Source organism: Apus apus, chromosome 2 (assembly GCF_020740795.1).
Source record: "Apus apus isolate bApuApu2 chromosome 2, bApuApu2.pri.cur, whole genome shotgun sequence".
Lineage (NCBI taxonomy): Eukaryota > Metazoa > Chordata > Aves > Apodiformes > Apodidae > Apus > Apus apus.
In genome coordinates this window covers 31,344,284-31,365,602 of record NC_067283.1, presented here as the reverse complement: position 1 = coordinate 31,365,602, position 21,319 = coordinate 31,344,284, and the positions used below count along the sequence as shown (strand labels likewise).

The following is a 21,319-nucleotide window of genomic DNA, read 5'->3' as shown; positions in this document are numbered from 1 at the left end:
GCAGTCAGTAGGAAGGCACCTCCGGGTCACGGCTCTCCTCACCAGCCGCCTCTCTCTTCCCCCTGCCTGCACTCCCGCTATTTGCCTCTCCTCTCTCTGGGTGGTATCCTGAGATTATGTACGTGACTAAAAAATTAAAACCTTTTTTTCTTAAAGCGCTTCAAAAGGCAGTGCAGCAGCCACTTTTCAGATATGTGCATGCAACGAGTAGCTTCCCCTCAGGCTGTAGCAACCTGTGCTGCAAGGACCCAGCGCTGCTTCCTCGTACGGATGGCACGGCAGTACTGGCGAGGCCTGGATGAGCCGCCCAGGCTGCCACCCCTTCGTGGCCATCCTCCCAGCCCTCCTCCCACCACGCTCCCTGGAACGATGCCTCCCTCCAGACCCCCCCAGCTCCACCGCCCCAGCTCTCCCACCCACAGCGCGGCCTGGACCTCACCTTCAGCTCCCGGGAGGCCACGCGGGCCGCCAGCTCGATGACACAGCCCACCGCCATGCGTGCCGCCCCAGCTGAGTGCAGCTCGTTCCAAACGGTGTCACTGTCCACCTGAGCAAACAGCCAGCCCCGGGAGGAAGGCAGGGGAGAGAGGGAGAGGGAGAGAGAGAGGGAGAGCATGAGAGAAAACAAACCCGTGAGGGAGGGCTGGCAGCGTGACAGCCCGTGTACAATAACATCAGTCTTCCGTCCTGGCCAGCTAAAAGGCCTTCTGGACATGGCTTTGCTTATGCTTTTTCTCTGCACGGGCTTCTCCAATGGAAACACATTCCTGTCATGCCTCGCTGCCATTCCCTGTTTAGATTTCTCATTACAAACAGCGTTAGGCTGGCCCAGCTGGGCCTGGCCTGCTCGTGGGCTGCCAGATGCCGTGTGCCGGGCCCTCGGGCCAGCGGGGGGACAGGGACCTGCCAGCGCTGGGACAAAGCCTCCAGCGGGGACGGCCGGCCCTGGCTCCAGCAGCAGGCACGGGCAGCCCTGCAACCACAACTTAGCCTTTTTTCAGGGGGGAAGAAAAAAAAGCCCTCATCTTTCCTACCCAGGCAGGAGTCATTTCTAAGTGACTGAAACCAGAACAATTGCTTATATTAATTTCAGTAGGCACTATTGCAACAGGCAGAAAATAAAATGGAATAAAATGAAGTGCAATTCTTTCTGTATCTCCAGTGTTGATGAACTAGTAAGTTTTGGCTGCAAGCCTTTAGGTGCCACTTTTTAACAGATAAACATGGTTGCTTGAAGCAGAGAAAATTATCTTTTGCACCGTCCAAATGATCAAGTGTGACATGTAAAACATTACATGAATACTACATAAAACAGAAGGATAAAATATTATAAAGATAAAATAAAGGAAATACTATAAAGATGGCTAGGCAGCACTGCTCTACAGCTTCAATCAGTATGCTGAAATTTTGCTTCTGAAATTTGTTTTTAGTAACTATTTATTTGAGGAAACATATCAAAAAGTATAGGTGAAATGTTGTATATCCCTTATATGATATTATGCCAAGCAGACATGATGGTGTAAAACAGTCTGAAAAAGTCATCCAAAGAGACAGCCAGACTTCCTTGATGCTCCATGGGAAGTGCATTTGATTGTATCATACCATACAAATTTATCATGAAAAGAAAAACGTTTTGGGATAGACAAAATACTGTGGCAGATGCTATTTGGATAACTTCCAAGCACACTGAGACATGCTTTCAGTTTGAACCAGAAGCTTCTGTTCCTAATTTCTTTAAAAAAAAAAAAAAAAATAAAAAATCGAGTAATTGAAAATGGATGCAACTGCTACTCGACTCTAAAGGTTCTGAGGAATTTCTCTGATTAGTCATTTGAAACAGAAAGAAGCTTGATCTTCTCTACACCTGTCAAATGTCTTCACCATTACTGTTACAATAATATTACATTTCAAGCAACTAAAGTGATCTTACTTTTCAGTGTACTGGACCTGAGTTTTCTATAATTTTGATCAGTTTTTATGCACACAACATAACTGATGAAAATTGTTCGTTTTCAAAGTAGACCTGAATAAGATGACTGGATTTTACTCACAAAGATTAGAATAACAGTGAGAAAAGCACACTGTTCTGATCTGAGACACTCAAAATGTTGCACAAACACAATAAGGCATCATCAGCTTGATATGGAATGATTTTTTTTTTTTTTTTCAGACTGATAGTTTGAAACTTAAAGGAATTAAGTAGCTTTCCCAAAGAAGCACGTCAATCCATAGGAAACTAAAAAAATTACAACAAGAAATAAGAAATAAGCTAAGTAGTAAAAAAAAAGTAAAAAAAAAAAAAAAAAAAAAAAAGATACACAACTTTAGGCAGACCTTCTGGCTGTCTCTTTATTGCTTTAAAGCAATTGTGAATTGATTTTCATTTTTTCAATAAATAAGGAGATAAATAAGAAAAGGTCATTGGTGAAATCAATTTAATCAAACCATAATAAAGTCTGAAAAATTCTATGCAGTACTTTAAATAAAGAAGTATCTGCATGAGGGCTGGGAGGGAGTACTTTCTTACCATTTTTATGTCTAGCAAATTAAGGTTAACATGAAGGAGTGGCTGATGAAAATGATTCAATGGCAGCTGCTCGGTACACCAGGGCACGAGCAGGAGCCTGCATCCTCAAAGGGACTATGATTCATTTCCAGGAAGGCCGATTAAGTTAAAATTGTAACCACAGCTTGAGAGTACCCACCCTTCAAGACAGTTGTCTGCTCTGACACATGAGCCAGCAGTCTCTCCAACCGCCGAAAGCCATGATACGGCATTTGTCATTTTCTGCTTTCAACTGAGCGTGCGGAGACTGAACTGGAACAATAAGACCAAATCTATTCCACTGAAAAAATTCCCTCAGACCAGTTGAATGACTGCTACCTAATTTTGCCTGGACTGGAAGTAAAAATGGGCAATCAGAAAACAAAACAGTGTTTCCTGGGGAATTTTAAAAAATGACCACCTCAATGTACACAGGAAATTTTTTTATTTTAGCTGATCTCTTGGGCATGCAACATGTAATGAATGGTAAACTCTCAAAGCCAGGGGTAGCTTAATTAAAGTTGCAAACCTTAGTGCACAGCTATTATAATGCAAGAAAACTAATGTAAACATATGAATAATTACCCTGAAAGGGAACAATATTATAAACTTAGATATCAAATTCTATTTCATATTCAGGCATAATTAAGACTGAATTTCTGAAGAACATTTCACAAAGAACAACCTAGAAACACTTTAATCACACAGCCAATGCTTTAACTGTAGCAACTGGAAAATGTTGTCTCCATTTTATATCTCCATTAGTTCTGTCTATTGCCTTCAATGCTTCAGGTGTTTAAACAGATATTTTCTTGTAGTGTTACTCAATGTTTACTTTGTAAATTGCTATTGAAATACAGTGATATAAATGGCAAACCCATTAAAAATACAGCTACTAGCTAGGCCAGTTGTCAAGCTGTATATTAAATGCAGCTATGTAAAATGCTACTAGATATGCTATTCTTAATTCCTATGAGATGCAATTGTTGGATTTTATACAAGTAAAGGGAATAGGATTAGACACTGTGGTTTCTGGTTCTAGTTCATGTATATATCACATGTATCTGACAGTCTATCTAGATGCTGAGTATGCATGAATTTGTGACAAATGTGACGCTTTCTGAATCACAGACTATGAAAAAGTCAGATGGAATTTTTTAAGAGGTTACTTTTGTTCTGCAAGTGCTTTGGAGCAGCCAAAGAATTCAGTAAAGCTCTATCTTGATTAGTATTTTTTTTCAGAAAACGTTAAACAAAATTTAGAGAAAATATAGCATTTGTAGCTTAATGCTAACACAAAATCTTAGCCCCCCCCCTTTTTTTTTTCTGCTTAATTATATATGTTATTTTCATTTAGGAGTCCTTTAAAAATTGTCAGAGTAGGAAAATGTTCTCACTGTCTAACCAAATGAAAAAAAATATTTTTTCAAAGCATCAAAATGTCAGTGTTAAACTCTGAGCATACTACACACTTCTTTATCAAAAATCCTATCACGGATGCCGTTCTTCAAAGAAGAATTGTGCGTGATAGTGCAAAGAGCCAGAAAATACAAACTCTATCTGAACACTGACTTTCTAACACACATATGGATTTACTTCACTCCGAGTTTCCTGAATGAGCACTGTAGGTTGTAGGCTTTTTCAAGCACATCTAGTATAGCTCAATCATTGGCATGTGTAGCAAAGCTAGTACTCTGTAAAGCTACAGATGATAGAAATTAAGCTACCTGTCCCTGAAGTGGATGTGGAGGCATTAAAGAGGAAGGGAATGACTTAAGTGAAAAGAAATGTAGGTAACTTTTCCTGACTTAATGCAAGTAATATTTCAAGCCCTGTACACAGAATTTCCCTGCTTTCCGCTACAAAAAGAATTCAATCTGAATGCTTCCTACAAGAAATATCTATGTGATAACTTGACTTTCACAATAAAGATTTTAAGCATACCGAAAACAAGCTACGAAACAAGAAACCTTGCACCAGAGATGTTTCAGCAGATAGAGAGCTTGTACGTTACCCTCTCATACCTGTAATATTTCATATTAAGGAAGACTGACTATAATGTTTGAAAGTTACCAACTCTTTACACTGTGCTTAGGTTGTAGCGCATATATGTGAAGGTGCAGAGAAAGGACATGGAAATATATCTGAGAGAGACATTGTTTACTTAAAGGCCTTTCTGAAATCACCACAGTTGCTGAAACTGGAAATGCCACTTGGCCTGCTCTTTACATTTATCTGGAACCTGCCTCAGAGAGGAAAAAAAGTAGCATGAATAATAATTGTAAGGCATTTTGAAAAGGTATTTATGATTGTCTTTTGTTTTACCTGTCCCTTCCTATGCCACCACTCATCCTCTGTTTCAGTCCTCCTTCCTCTGGAAACCTCCTGGGATATGCCTAATTGTCACTGGAGCACAGTTTTGCTGACCAGACATGCTTCTCACAGTCTGACACACCCTTCCATTTTTAACACCCTGCATGATGTGAGTTATTTCTCTTTCTTAAATAATTACTGTAAACTCACCACTGATAACTACACAGCAATAAAAAAAGTAAGTCCAAGCTGCTGTTTTGGGGTGGATTCTGAGAAAACATCCTAGAGCCTGCCCTCTCTCTCACACACACACACGCACGTGCACACAATCTGCAATTTAACATAAATCATGCTTCTTCAGTGGAATTCTGATTTCACTCGTAAGAGGAACTAAAAATATACTGAATTGCTCATCCTGCTCTGGATTCTTTGCACAACTGTTGCCATCACAAAAATCAAAACCAGTCCTCCTAGAGTTACCACATGTCCTTACCAGAGATTCTTTACTTATTCTCTGAGAACAGTTAAAAAATGCATTCTGTCATCTACCCGTTCATGGAAATTTTGAACTGTGATGATCCTTTGATAGCAGCATCTTGGACAACAAGATAAAAACTAGCAGTTCATTGCAGTAGTTTAAAAAGATTCTTTGCCCTTTGTTTAAACAGCAGAGGTTGGCCTCAACTGTTCTCGTATGGAAGTTAATCCAGTATGCGTTTCAGATGGACACATTTCAACACAAATCTGGAAAAAACTGCAACATAAAAAAACATGCCTTCCTTTGATATAAGTGGTTATAAAACTGAGAAGTAAATAGAATATATTAAGCTGACAGCACTTTAGCTCTATGCAGTAAACAAACTGATTAAGAAATCTGTGAGAAATCATATAGGAGAATACAGAACTTCTCAGGGATATTGCAGTTTAATAAAACTTGTGTATTGCAGAGCAAATTCCTTTGCTTTAGCTTTAAAAAGCATACAGAATCTCACACTCTTCCATGTAGGCCAGAGCAAATATGTTTCCTTCACTGGGTGTTTTCATTTCCCTAGCATGAAAATAGAAATAAAATCTCTTCCTGAAGTGTTGCAACCTCTAAAAATTGTGTGTGGCATTTTGCTTCCAGTTGCAGCAAGGAATCTGTCATTCTCAGAGACAGTTGATGCCAGTAAACACTAGTGCAGAACTTTATAATATTTTGCTCCTAACCATGAGCAATGCAGCTTCCCAGGTGCCACGCTCATAGCCTTCACCTCCCACTCCTACAGATGTCCTGGCGATCATTCATCACCTCCGTGATTTCTTCTAAGAACCAAAAAGTCCTCAACGTGCTTCTCAGCTGCTGTTTCATCTCACCATGACTAAAGAAGCGAAGGTGTGCACATCATCTCCAAGGAACAATCTCTAATGAATGGCCTGTCAGCCACGTCTCTCATTAGGGAACAAAGGAGAAAAAGTTTGCATGGTTGATGTCTCTTCCATAAATCCCACATACAGGAAGTGTGTAAAAGAGGACTACTTTAGGAAAAATATTTACCGTGATCTTCCTTTATTTTTACTGCTTTTTTACAGCTGTATGAGAGATTTGTTCTGCCAAAGGCATTTCCAGCTGCTTTAATCTAAAATGCCTGCCATAGAGAGTACCCAGAATATCAGCTTTTTGTACTTTCTTGCCTACCAGTGTGGTTTACAAATAAATTGTGAAGGGGATGCAATCTTCAGACACTAGTGGGATGAACAGTTCAATGGATCATCACAAATAATTGCTTAAACAAAACCCATGGAATTCACTTGGGCTTGTGTTGGCTTCTCTGGTGTGCTTGAATAACCCCAGGAGGAGAATTTATCAGCAATCATATTCATGGAAATGGAGTTCTAAAAAGAATTTTAGAGGCTAATAATTCTGATCCCCAAAGACACTTTTTGGGCAAGAACAAGGAATGTGGATACTACATGTACCTATTCTATGTAGAATATTTGCCATTTTCCAAGTTTAACTTGCCAGTAGCAATCTAATTTGTAAAGGTGTTTTAAATCAAAGCCAATTTTCAGAAAATACTCAGTAAAAAAAAAATCCAAGTAAAAATTAATAACTGAATACCTAGCAGAGTTACTGATGTAGTCAGCAACTGATAGAAATGCAGCATCCCTCCTTCTGTACAAAAGGAATTCACCTGGAGGTTTGTAAAAAAGTAAATATGTGAGGTCTGTATTAAAAAATAAAGAACTTCATATTGAAAACAAGAATCAGAAAAGAATCAAGCTAAGCTGAGCTGAAACCTGAATAGAATAATATCTTCAGAAGAAATAGTTTGATTCAATTACTCTCTCAAACTAACTTTTATGTCAGGCATTCAGGATCTCTGGGCCTCATAAAACCCCAAAGTATCTCAAAAACTTAGTGAAACAGCGATGTGTAGATCATTGGTAAGGGGAATGGAGGGAGGAGAGCATGGATTAGATGTGGATTAGAACTTGTTTTCAGAAAAAACTCATAAATAAAACACTTAGGCCCAGATTCAAGTCTCAGCTATGTGGCATATATCACCAGATGCTTGTAAAAATGTTACTGCACTTTCAGACCTAGCCCTGAGTACTCTATTAATTTAACTTGACATTTGTTTTAGTATTTAAAGGATTAGTGTGTGAAAATGCTTGTGCAACTGCCTTCTTATGCTTGATCATAGTTTCCAGGAGTTTATAGGCAAATAGATAGAACTATATGTAGTTGGTTGTAATGCATACGGTTAAAAAAATTACAACTTTTATATGCAAAATTCAAGCCTTATTTTCTGAAAGTGCCATCACTTGCTGCTGACACATTTTAACAGTGTATAGAATTTCAGCTTTATTCTTGTATATTGATAATCTTTCTGTTAGAGGCCACCATGGAGCTGGAAACTGGTATTAAGACAAGCAGCATACTAATATTTCTTCTTCAGAGAGCTTGCCTGTCCACCTTGGGGGCTGAATTCTATCAATGAGCACATGATGTGTTTTTAAAATGCAAATGTGAATTCTGCTTTAGTTACAGAATTCCCATCAAATCCATGTGTGTTGCATGATTGAGTCTGGGGACAGTGAACAGTATTAGAAAATTGTATATGGTACTATTCCACTATTTCACATAACTGTGTGTGTAAATATATATATATATTAAAAACTACACACATGTATATAAATGTTCATATTCTGGCAAATAAAAAGGCTTATTTGCATAATGCTGGCCTTAAACCACAGAAAAGCTTTTTGACAATGCAAAAATAATTCTTTATGGTAGCTCATTAACTTCATAATAATTTTCTGCATTCCATTTGCTGAATCTTCATTTGCAATTTTAATCTGGTTTAGTACCAAGGAAAAAAATGTCTTCCATTAAAAAGGACAAAAAAAATATCTGAGGGACCAAATTCTGTGTTTGATTACGACTCCTGAGCTTTCTATCTTTGCCTGCAGTAAAAGCAGTTTGGAACTATTCTAGAATATTTTGTTGTGCCTGCAATGATGCCAAGGATCTATGTCTCTTAGTTGAACAGCTCTGTGGTGGATGGCAAAGGGCCAGCTCAGTGCTGTGAAAGGACAAGAATGGGACAAAATATCTGCCCTTTAGTGTGAAGAGATTTTTTCCTTTTTTTTTTTTTTTTTGTGGCCACGGTATTGATATACTAAATGTGGCATCCCCTCCCTGCCCAGATGAGACACCATTGCACTTTTCAGATGAAGTCTCTGTATTTCAGTAAAAGGATAACTATTTCCTGCACTAATCATCCAGATTTGTATTATCACACTTGTTAACTTTTTTTAATTATTTTTTTTATGAGTCTGCCAAAAATGGGGAATTTAGTTGCTTCAAATCCCTGTCAGTGAAAGAAATCAAGCACCTCTAGTCAGTTATTCTTATCTTAGGTGAAATCCTGCTCTAGTGATGCCTATTGCTCTCCAATGGTTTTACAGGCAAGTAGGGTCCTGCTTTGTCTGTTTCAGCATAGAATCATAGAATTGCTTTGGTTGGAAAAGACCTATAAGACTATCAAGTGCAACTGTTAGCCTAGAACACTGCCAAGTCCACCACTAACCCATGTCCCTCAGCATTATATCTACATGTTTTCTAAACGCCTCCAGGTACGGTGACTCCACCACTTCCCTGGGCAAACTGTGCCTGACAATGCTTTCAGTGAAGAAAATTTGTGGTTTGTATTAAATTAGGTATGTGGGGATGGACAAGACAGTCTTCGGAGACTTGTTGTTATTCTGGACTGAAAGTAAGTAAATGTGAAGTTTTTATCTCATTTCCCTATTTCTTCCTTAGTTTGCCCATTCAAAGAACATGTGACCTCATCAGCTGGAAAGCCTACAGATCTCTGTGTTTAAAGAGAGATGAACTAAAGCGTACTGTCAGTTGGTCCATTCCTACAAAACACATACCACTGAAACAGCTGGCTCTTATGAATGGCCAGAACTGACGGGGGTATACTACCTAAAAAGTACATTAACCAGCATCACTGGGAGTACATTACATCCTCATTCCCTTACCCTGTGGACAGCCTAAGTAGGTCTCCCTGGAACTAACTGCTCTAAGTGACGGAGCATGCAGATCCTTGAATGCTCTGGGATGACAGACCTCCAGCCCCTTGCTCCAGTCCTATGGCCACTGGCCTTAAGTTGTGCCTTGGAGTGGTACCAGGATGACCTTTTTGATGGCCTATTTTGATATTCTCTGCAGAAAATACCACATTGTTAATGGCGTGTAACTGTAAGTCCTAAATAGTCCTGCAAAACATATCAATTAAAGTACTATGTGCCTGTGAGGTTGTTTTGACTAAACCTTGGCATTTCTGTAGTAATGATGTAGCTGCCAGAGAGGCTTAGGAAGTAAAAAAATCCCTTATATCCAGAAGTCTCCCACAATCTGCTCCAAAATGTTATAACTGGCAAACTTCAGTAGGTTTAGACTGGGACTCAGGTAAGTATTTTAAATTAATAAGTGCATATATTGGCAGAATGGTATATTAATGATTTCTAAATGGAAGACGTCAGATTGACTAGGAATAACAGGTTGCTTTCCCCAGGCCAGGAAAGACACATACTTTTGGTTGATATTATGAAAGGACTATATGTATTTTGGTACAGCCTGGGATATAGGGGAAGGACACAAGTGAATTCCAATATCTGCCTAGAGATGTTTAATTTGAGTGCCCAAACCATAGACAGCCTTAATTTTTTACAGCGAGGTTTTCATGCAGGTATACTGAGAGAACTCTAAGCAGCCTGGAGTCTAAAATCTGCTACAAGAAGACAATTCCATTGCCAATATTTTCCTAATTTTTACACTAGTTTACCATGGTAATGGAACCAAGTTGGTACCATTAGCTCTTACACAAGTAAAAGTAATGAAGACTCATAATGTGTAAAGACTGAAAATTCTTCCTGGTCTCAGACTGAGAAAATCAAGGGAAGAATGAGAAGCAGCAGAAAACAATTTGTTGCGTGAATGACTTACTAAAGTTTCATACTCATGAAAGCTTGCCTTTCTTATTGCTTTTCTTCCTGTGTGGTCAGGACAAAAAAGTAGTACTGTCCAGCTACCACAGGAAGGAACGCCAGGAAGAAATACAACATTCAAAAATAGTAATATTTTGTAAGTTATGTAAAAATGTAGGGAGATTTTATAGCTTTACATTTATTTTCTGGATATTTACAGGCCAAAGTTTTATTTGATATGAAAGATCTAAGATACACTTCAGTTAATGAAACAATGCCATCACCTAATGAAACAAGACCATCTTATTCCAGTAGAAAATCTCATGTCTGTTTTACTGCTGTAACAGCAAAATTAAAGGGAAAGCAATGGACTTTCTATAATATGCACAAGCCATTCTTAGCCATTCAGATGGCTCAATATTTAGCCCACAAACCACTCTGATCATCTCACTGAACATTTATTCTGCAGTAGTCTGATTTCTTGCAGGGTGGTGTTCTCCCCCAGCTCCTCCTTTTGCAATTTAAAGACCTGACTTTACGCATTACAGGTTTGAAATAGTGTCTTTTGAGGATGGGGGGAGAGCAGGAGGGATTGGATAGCTGCCCAATTTCATATGATAAAAGTGAAATTCTCTTCTGTCTGCAGGACAATCCCCAGGGAGCAACGTATGAAACCCAAACTTAAATAAAATCATATCCTGTTTGCAAACATCATATTCCCTTTGCTTCTCAGTAATCTGGACCCATAAACCCCAGCACAGCTTGAGAGCCCATTCCTCATCTAAACAAATGCCATAAGCCCCTTTATACTTTTATAACCATGTCAGAAAATAATATTGACTGCCAATAGTGATGTGATTGGAGTTGCCTCCTCTGAGCCATAAAAGGAGCAGTCTGTTATCAATTTCTCTAAATGCATCAAGGGAATTATGGGTCGGTTCAGTTCCAAGTTATAAATGACAATTCAAAAGCCGCAGAAGTGTTTGAAGCTGAGAGCCGATGATGACATTATCATAAAAGCCTGCTCTTCTTTGCTTTTGTGGGTTTTTTTGCCTATCAACTAGACAAAAAAATATGGCTGAGAAATGACTTCAAGATTTCTTCACACAGCAGCAGGTCAAACAGGCAGGGAAACAATCACTATTTTTAGTGACAGACTGAGGCAAGGAGATGAAACTAACTCCCATTAAAAGTAGATTTCTGCTTCTCTTATTGTCATTTTCACAGCACAACAGAAGGGGAAGAATTGGAATAGATGGATGCATTGAACAAATGTTCAGTTGTAGTTCTAGTGGCTGTTTACAGATGAAAAATTGTGGAATGGTCAAATAATCCAGAGAAACAAAATCTAATTTGTGATTACTCTCCCCATTTGGCCACTTCACCTGCAATCTACCCACCTCTCCTGGAAGACTCTTCACATTCCAAACCTCTGACCAGCTGCAAGAAACCATCTTTTGTTATTAAAACTGCTGGCTGTAGAGCTGCTAGTTTCCCTCCAACACAAGGAATTTCATCCCCCCGGTATTAGAATTCCTTAGAAACATTTGGTTCTGGAACAGTGTTAAGCTCAAAAAAAGAATAAAAAAGCATTCTTGCATTCTCCCATACTTCAGCGGATGTTATTCTGCTGACCCTCGATAGTCCTCTGATAAAAAATTAACCATCCTTGAAAGAAAACCTGCTATAGGCAAATTTAGGTGGTTGGATTTAAATGACTTTTTTTTCTTCTCTCTCTCAGACCTGTTCAGTTTGGCTGTCAGTATGAAACAGCTTTCTAGTTGTAGATAAGAGAGCTAATTATTTCACAGTTTCTTATAAAACAGTAAAATGTGTTGCTTGCTTTCTTCTGAAAACCTAACAGATACTAAGTCAAACTTGCCAGTGATCCTGACATAAGCAGCCCTTATCACTACTTGAAAGAAAATTCATATGAATGAAAAATATTTACAAAATCAGCAAACAGCAGCTTTATGTGTGTTTTCCACTAATACAAAAGATTCAGGGCCATGATGGAAGAGGATCAGAAAATATCAGTTATGAACACTGCTTCTTGAAATTCTTGAAAAAACTTTATTTGACTGCAACTGTAAGTAATGTCCAAAGAAGCGGATTTCTGATCTTGGCTGCAGTTTATTGATAACAGAAATAATAACATAAATCAATAATATTGCAGAATTCAGGGTCATAGGGGTTCATGAGACCTTTCTGAACAATGAAAGCCATCCCAAACCTGTGCCAATACAGTCCTTGGAGTCCATCAGCTGATAATGTTTTTAATGCCTGTGACGTCCTAAGTTCCAGTCCTTGCTCCAAACGCAGTTTCCAATTTTTCCAGTGATTCTTTCAAGTGAAATAAATAAGCTCTTTGTGGGGCAGGGACTCACATTATTTATAAGTGTTAAATTGGTAGATCACAGACTTAGATACGTGGGCTTTATCCTACTTATGCTCTCTTACTGATCCAGTGCTGTTTCCAATAGTGGCACAGCATCAGTGCATTGTGTGAGGGTCCCCAACCAGAAACAATCTATGATCTCCTCAGTGGTAACAACATCCGCTAAGAGATGGAGGCTCTGATATTAAATCCAGCCTGGTAGTGGAGAGAAATGAACCTAGATTTCCCATCCCCTGTGAGAGCAGACTAACCACTAATCTATTTAATAATGGAAGAGCTGCATAATAACAGCCAGAAAGGTCCCCATATGGTTAGAAGACAATAGGATCAAAGAGCTCTGAAAACTATCGTTCCAGAGGCAGCCATAAAGTCTCCTGCAAAATGGAACAGTTTTGTGTTTCTTTTCCTTAATACTTTCTCACTGTATTATTTGGTAAACAAGTTATCAATCAATCAAGAAAGAAAATAAATGAGAACAAAAATTGGAAAAAAAAATAATTGTTCCCTTCCTCCTTAAAATCTTTGTATGAACCGCTCTTACTGTTTTACACTGATTGCTTCTTTATGACACTCAATTAAGTTGATAGCTGCTAAGTAGCAACGAGGCTTCTTTCATTCCACCATCATTTTTGAAAGCAAACTTAAGAATTGCTTTCTACACAGTTTGAAGCAGCTCCCTTTCCCAGAGCTCATCTTAACCAATAGACAGCTAAATATCACAGCTCCTAATCTGATTATTTACCTTGAAAAAAGGTCATAACCTGTTCCTTTAAAAGAGCCCCACAGCAAGCCTGACAATAATAATATGTAGAAAGGCAAACCAACTAGAAAAAAAATAAATAAAAGATCCATTTCTATAACATGTTCTTTAAAGTCCAGTTTCCATTATTTTAAATAAGAAATGAAGCAAACAGACTCAAAAAGTGTAGGTAAATTTAAGTGCTTAAAAATGTATTTATGCTGAGCATTTCTGAACTGTGTTAACTTTGGAATGGACAACATACTTTCATTACTAGGAGGATTTCAAAGCACATGTCTATTCATGATTTTTTTTTAAATCACAATAACTTATTTCATAGAAAAATATTATGCTTTAATTTTACAAGCATACCACAGTCCTATTTACTTTCCAAACCCCCAAAAAAGATTTGTCAAGAAATTTTAAATCAACTTATCTTTACTCAGAAATCTGAACAACATCCCTTCTCAACTTTATTGATCTCTTGTTCAATTTCCTCTAAGCTTCTTAATAACTGCAACAACAGGGTGAAAAAATAGCATTTTTTAGTGCAGCAATGTGTGCATATGTGCACAAAGTAGTGCACAGAAGTGCACATGGACATGCATGTCTGCTTCTAATTTGTAATGTTAGCTGATCCACATACAGAAATGACCCCCAACTTTCAAAATCAACAAGTTGCTAGTCACCAAGTTCCAAATTTTAGTAAGAATCCTTAGCAATCTAAGTCCACAGTAGAGGAGCTGCAATGATTACCACTTCCTGATTCTTTGTTCCTTAACTCATAGTTTAGAAATCTTCAAAAATTACTGAATACTGAAATCAGAAATGGAATTTTTCTTTTTTATGTGTTAAATCCTAAGAAAATGAGTATTTCTTCAGTTAGGTATCCCATAAGAAAAAGCCCCACTATAAACAAGATTAGTATGATATGAAATTTATCCTTTGTGAAGTATGAAAGAAAAAAAAACTTTAGATGGTGGCATTGGAAGTTGACCTCCACAGATTGTGGCTTTATTCCTTCATACTCATAAACAGCGAATGGGAACTAAAATATATATGCATCAGCCAGCCAGCCCATCAGTATAATAATTTCACTTTGATAGTGCTGACATCAGGAAATAACGTACCCAGCTGGACCAAAAGTGTAGAATACTTTTGCGTGAAAAACCTCTGTGTGTGAAAAATTATTTCTCCCTGGTATTATCCTCAATAGAATGTAATAGGAGCATGATACCAACATCAGTGGAAACTCTCCTTTCTACACGTTGTTCAATAATTTAGATTAATTCTTTTAGCTAGTGTTGCAACAGTTTTTTGTCAGCAGATTTTTGTCTACTGTGTCCTAATACACACAAGCTTGTATTTCAGAATGAATCTATTTCCAAACAGGACATAAAAATGCTCAAGTAATTTATTAGTTTAACAACATCCAAGTTATTAGCTAGCAGTTAGTGAGCATTTGTCATGCTACATGTTAGCTTTGGTAACTTTTTTGTCCTTTGGAGAAATAGGAAGCTATATTTATTTTTCAACAGTACACAAAGCAGCTTCTCCAAAGCTCATTCTGTTATAACAATTGCACCTGTGCTGCTTTCCTCTTAAATAGAGCTCTTGTAAAAAAACACAAAGTGGGACAACTAAGAAATGTATACGTTATCACAAAAGATGTTCCAATCTAAGTGTTCCATATACTTATTGCAGTGTACTGTCTTCCATGTCTTTGAAAACACAGAATTATAATGGCTTGGGTTTCATCTCTACATTTTTAATTAGCTTCTGAAGACTTTGAACTGATAATGCAACAGTGTTCAAGAGTTCATGAATGAATACACGTGTTGCATGCTGTCCCTCTTGCAAAAAAACCAAACTTCTACTTACCCCAAGTCCCCCACAAGGCAACAAGGAAAAGAGTTTTTGAGACACGTTTCCTATATATTAAAGAAAAAAGAAACAATTAGCATCATTTATAAAAAATACATTTAAATACTGGAACAGTAATCATTCTTTACAGTAATTCAGATTTCAGTATCACACAATGAAAATGCCACGTATGAGAAGGAAAAATATTAGTAGCACTTAGAAAGCAAATCAGCCACAGGGCATTTAAGGTAGTATTTTGTAATAGTGACAAAACCTAAGACTGGTAAGCAGCAATTTCAAAGGAGTATAATGATCAAATCTCCACAGAAAGTCACTCTGAACAAGGGCAGCTAGTCATCCCCATATCTGTAACTGATAAGCAGTCATCTCAGCAGCTTCTACAAGCAGTGGAGTGAGATAGGCACCTCTGCCCAGCCTAGATGACTGATGGGATGAATTATACTTGAGAAGTGCCTGTTTTTTTTCACTGACAACAGAGGAAACCTCATTAAGCTTACATGAAACTGATGACTAATTTCTTAACTTGATCTCTCAAAAGAGTTTCTCCTTTGAAAATCACAGTCTTAGTCTTCCTATCTGTGCAAAAATGCCGTTACCTTCATTTACATACCATCAATGAATACACTAATACTTTTAAAAGATAAAATGAAACATTACTTGTTTCAGTATTACTCTGTAAATACATTCTACTAAAGGGAACAAAAACCTAATAGGCTTTAGAATCTGATTTCTAGCTTACTCTGCTCTATACATTAGATACTGTTATAAGCTTTATCTTAATATTTATACTCACTTTTAAATCATTCATGTTTTCTTGTTTTGTACCACTAAACTCACGTTTGTCTTGATAAGGACAATATGAAAACCTGGTAAGGATCTCAGGATTTGATGCAGTTCCTGTCCCAGTATGAAATCTGATCCTAAGGCAGCTGTGGAAGGAGAACATAAGCTTTTCCCCTGCCGTATCACAGAACTGGCTTTGTAACTTTGCCATCTGGAGGAAACGTTAGATAGTGAATCACTCGAGTTACCTAGAGGAGCCACCCATTGGTATGGAAGGGGCCAATGCTGCAGTTACTCATGTTTAGCAGGTGCCAATGAAATGCATAAAGACAATTATAAGCCATCATCTTTGAAGTACAAGAGACCAGACTAAAAGGTCTGTGAAGAAGAAAGTGCTTTACACTTCGAATAAAACCCAAGATACATTTTAAGCTGACTAGAGGCCTTTGATCAGTTTGCACAGTGTGCTAGAGAAGCCAAACAAAACCTCCTGTGGAGCTACCAGGGGAAATGCAGGTGCAGCAGCTATGCAGAGTATTTCATACTGTGAGTCCTAATGGTCCCAGACATGCAAGGAAATGTTGACTGCAGGAGATTGTTAGAGTGGAGATACAGAGGGAGCTGGCAAATCTCTTGGTAAGTAGATCCAAGGACCAATGTGAACAGCAATTTTTCAATTTTTACTGCGGGGAAGACCAAAAAATCTTGGGCAGATAAGTAAAAAAAATTAGTGCTGTTAAAGTGCCAGCAGGCATTAATGGAAATATAACCTGTAATTTGAGATAAAAGAAGGCATTTTTAGAATATTGAATGACTAGACCTTTTTCCTTAAATTCTGTTGCAGAGTGGGGTATAAGAGAGAACAGATGAATTCTCATTTATCTACCTACAGCCAGGCACATTGTGCATGGTAAACACTATTAAAAACAACAAACACAAAGTAAAAACAGAAAAGCAGATGGTGAAGAAGGACACTAAAATCAATCAACAGATAGCACTAAAATGGGGAGAAACAAGCACAAAGCCACTTCAATGTATCAAGAAACTTGCCAGGATATTCACTTTTTATCAAATTATATTTAAAAAAAAAAAAAAGGCAGAGAACAGACTTTGCAGAACAAGAAAAGCATTGAGATTTCATTAAAAGAACAGTGGGAAAAAAATCTACTAAGAAAGAGAGGGACCATCACTTAGCTAGCCTTACAAAATGAAAAGAGCTCAGAAAACTCTACCTCATAAACGAATCGGTAGCAAAAAGTAAACCCTGAAAAGAATTGAGGTGAGAATTTCCCATGAAGTTTGGAGCTCATGCCCCAGCAGAACTTACTAGACAGCAGTTATTTTTCAATAACACCCTTCCACAACCAAAGATACATCCAGGATAATAACTGAAAAGATACTGAGATACTTCAAGTAAGACAGAAGAAAAATTGTAACTAATTATATATTCTTTGGCTTTGCATCTGGACAGAGTTTGCAGTCAACAGCAAATCACTCGAGAAAAAAGATCTTTTAGAGAAGATACAGCACAATTTACTGATAGAGCTAGAAAAAATATCCAAGATTTTTATTCTAAATTTTCAACCCACAGAGGCCATAGGTAGCCAAATTAGATGCTGAGTCACCCATCAGTGACTGAGGTCAGGGCCCATACAAAAATCAAGGAAGTTGCTTAGGAGATTGACAATTGGGGACTAAGAGTCTGATGAGGAAAAGTGATGGGCAAAAAGTCTTTCAAAAACATAAATAAACTATAAAGTATGTTCTCTTGTGAAAAGGTACAGTTTGAAGAATATTATTTTTTTCAGAATCATCCCTCCAGAATTAAGCCAATTCTGCTTAGTGGTAATTTTTTCACTAACTTGAAATTGCAGTTGCACTGATGCATTATGAATGCACCTTTTAGTTGTACCCTAAATACTGCCCCACTCTCAGGGGTGTCATAACAGTATATTTCTCAGTTTGAAAAAGTTGTAACCACTGGAAACTTGTGTTTTAGAAACACTTTCTTATTTATGAGGAGAAAAAACAAACAGATTTGTAAGATTTGATAACTGCTCTGCTCTTGAGCTTTTTCAAAATGGCATGAAAGGTTGTATTCTGTCAGATGAAACCATAAAGTGATGTGACTCAGACTGTATATTAGTTTCTTTCATGTCACGACACTGTAATGCAACATAACGTGTTGCTCAACACGCTACACTGAAACGTGATCAGTCAAAAGCCTAAACTTCACACTAGTGTAGAAGCTGAAGTGATCAGATCAATCATTTGCAATAGCTGCACCTGTAGGCCCTGATGTAAGGAAAGCAACACCAAGCATTCAAGCCACTTTATACTCTGAAAATATTAAGAACATATGAATGAGAGCTGTATGCATAATTCACACTGATTTAAGTAGTTTACAGCCATTTTGCTTTGTGGTCTTCCTGAAAAGGAGCACTGAAATAAGCATTTATTGACAAGTAACACATTTATACTCTTAGTTGTACTTAAACTTCATTCCTTCAAGTGTTTCTTTTCTGTTTGAAAGATACAGAAAATGCTTGTTAGCAAAAAAGAAAAAGAGCTTCAGACAAAGCAGATCTAGTCTTCTGAAGAGGGACAAGGAAGAGACACTTGTGAAGCACAAGTGGAGAACAAATGGTGCCTCTGTCTTTATAGGTGGGTAGAGGAGTAAGGAAAGGACTGGTTAGATCCTCCTTTTTATTAGGATGCAAAGTCATAATTTGATGGAAAAATGTACATAGAAAAAAAGCACTTTCATTGAAATATAGATGCTTTATGAGACAATGTTGTTATTGATTAAATTTTTATGGGAAACATTATTTAGATTTTTCTCCATTGCTTAACATAATTTTGAATTTCTATGCTATAAAAAGATGTAATTTTTAATGTTAGGATTGGTTAGGTTCAGTCTCACTGAAATGCGGACAATGAAAGGTGGAACATTCTTGAAAAATGTAAGAGATAATTAAATTCCTTTATAGAAGAGTCTGGAAGCCGAAATAATTTGAGCTTCCAGCCTAGAAACAGGCCCATGAAAAATCATCTGGAAAGCCTGTTTCATTGACTATTGTCTGGTTAAAAGGCCATGTGAGATGCAGCAAGAAAACATCCTAGAAACAGAGACAGAAAAGGGCATTAAGCCAAAGATACACTCAGAATATATGCTAGGAGTGTGATCTTGATATAAACTCAGAGAGTAAATGTTTTGGACTAAGTGTCAAATAAAAAAGGCAGAGTGCTGTGTAAAGAACTGTAGGCAAAGAAAGAGTTTTCTGCGATTGGGTAAACAAAACTTTCTGTGTTCTCTCTCTAAATGGAGGAACACAGAAATGATACCTAGGTCCATTCCTTTTTTATGTCATAGCTGCAACTACACACTGCATCCCGTATTGTGGTCAACCACTGAGATCCAAAATGGGAACAATATATCAATGTATATTAAAGAATGTGAAAACTAAAATAAAATTAATAAAACCCAACAAAATTGATATGAAAGTTTGATTCTATCAAAATGGAACATTTTTACAATGTTGGTGAACTAAAATAAAAATGTTTCCAAATTTTATTTATGCAGGAATTTAGAGCTTTTTTTGGTGGAAACACTTAAAAAAATAAAATAAAAAAGTGGGAATTTCTAACCTTGGAAAATCATACTCCTGAGAATCTAGAATATTGTAAGTACTTCTGGCTTGATGTTGCCTTGGCAAAGAAGATGTATAAACTTAGACAACAGTGTGATCAAGACATTTTTCTTATCTGTTCTTCTGACTCACTGAAGCTGGTCTTCCTTACAGAAGGAACTTCTAGTGTTAGATTCCAAGGCAAAATAATTGCCATGTGTTATTAGAACAGTGACAGAAATTTCTTTGGATGGCTACTATTGCTTTTGTTTGGGTTATGTTTCATTAAATTTACAAAAAGCTCCACATCTTAGAATAAGTGTTATAAAAATAGCTGAGAATTAGTGTGTTGCATCCAGTGTACTGGAATATAAAGGAAGGGATTTCACTCACAGATTATTTCCAAAATGCACTACTTTTTTGTGTGTTTTCTTCCACATTCTCTGTAGCAGGTCTGACAAGTAGATCTGCTTCATGCTGCATTCATGGCAGAACTTAATTTAACCCTACTTTTCTATTATAAAAAGGACACTCTGGACATTGACTGCTCATGAGAATATTCGACATGAAAATCCTGTCAGATTTCTGCTATTCTGCACATCCATAGGTCTGTTTAATATTTTAATGTGGCTTCCCCCCCTGTTACTCAGAAAGATATCATACCCTGAAGAATGGGAAGGCATTAAAATGAAGTTCACTTGTTAGCAAGATTTAGGCATGGTACCTGCACTCAGTGTGGCTGAAATAATTGAAATAAAGGAAATAAGAACAGCAAGCAAGCAATTCTGACAAGCAATGTATCTTAAGGTCCCATTTTCAAATCAAAGAATACAAGGAGGTCGAAGATCAAGCGTGTTCAAAATTGCCATTGTCCTCCAATGGAGAATAAATTACAGTAAAGGGTTAACAGTTCAGTGATTTTTTTTTTTTTTTTAAGTGAATGAGGAGAGACTTCTATCGCTGCTTTCCAGCCTGTGCATTTTGCTCATCTATATTTGTCTTCCATTGTAACAGTCTCCTTCCACATAGCAATGCATTTGGAAAAAGTGGATTTTTGTCACACTGCTTGCCAAATATTTTAAACTGACACCAGCTATGACTAATGACAGTGCTGGAATGTGCTGTTCTCAGTAGAATAGAGGCCTGTACAGACCTAGGAGTTTCCTGGGGTCCAGCTTCTGTCTGTTCAGGGGGCTGGTGCCATACAGCAGTGAATGATGTTCAGAGTGAACCAGCTGTATTTCCTCCAGACTGGCTTTTCGACCTCGAATTCGCTGAAAGAAAACAGCAGAGGCCTACAATATTCCACTGACAATATTTAGGGAGAAAAGAAAAAAAAAAAAGTAAAGGTCCAAAATAACATTTAGTATGATTAATAATGGGTTGAAATTGCGTCATGCAGGAATGTGACACTGATTTGTTTATTAAAGTAACGCTCTATGAAAAACAAATGCGTGTGTGGTTTATCACAAATGCTTCGCTTAAGTCTTAGCAGAGTTAATACACGGTTTCACATACAAGAAAAATTCTACCTCCCTCCTACATTG

General features: G+C 37.5%; 1 protein-coding gene across 1 annotated transcript in view; it reads right to left on the bottom strand.

The window, feature by feature from the left end:
• HDAC9 (histone deacetylase 9) overlaps positions 1 to 21,319 on the bottom strand; it is a 286,192-nt gene that overhangs the window by 112,068 nt on the left and 152,805 nt on the right. Inside the window, exons 14-16 of the mRNA XM_051609619.1 lie at positions 20,926 to 21,046; positions 15,358 to 15,407; positions 440 to 547 (exon numbers count right to left, since the gene is read on the bottom strand). Coding sequence (XP_051465579.1) covers positions 440 to 547; positions 15,358 to 15,407; positions 20,926 to 21,046 — 279 coding nt within the window. The remainder of the gene's footprint in view (positions 1 to 439; positions 548 to 15,357; positions 15,408 to 20,925; positions 21,047 to 21,319) is intronic.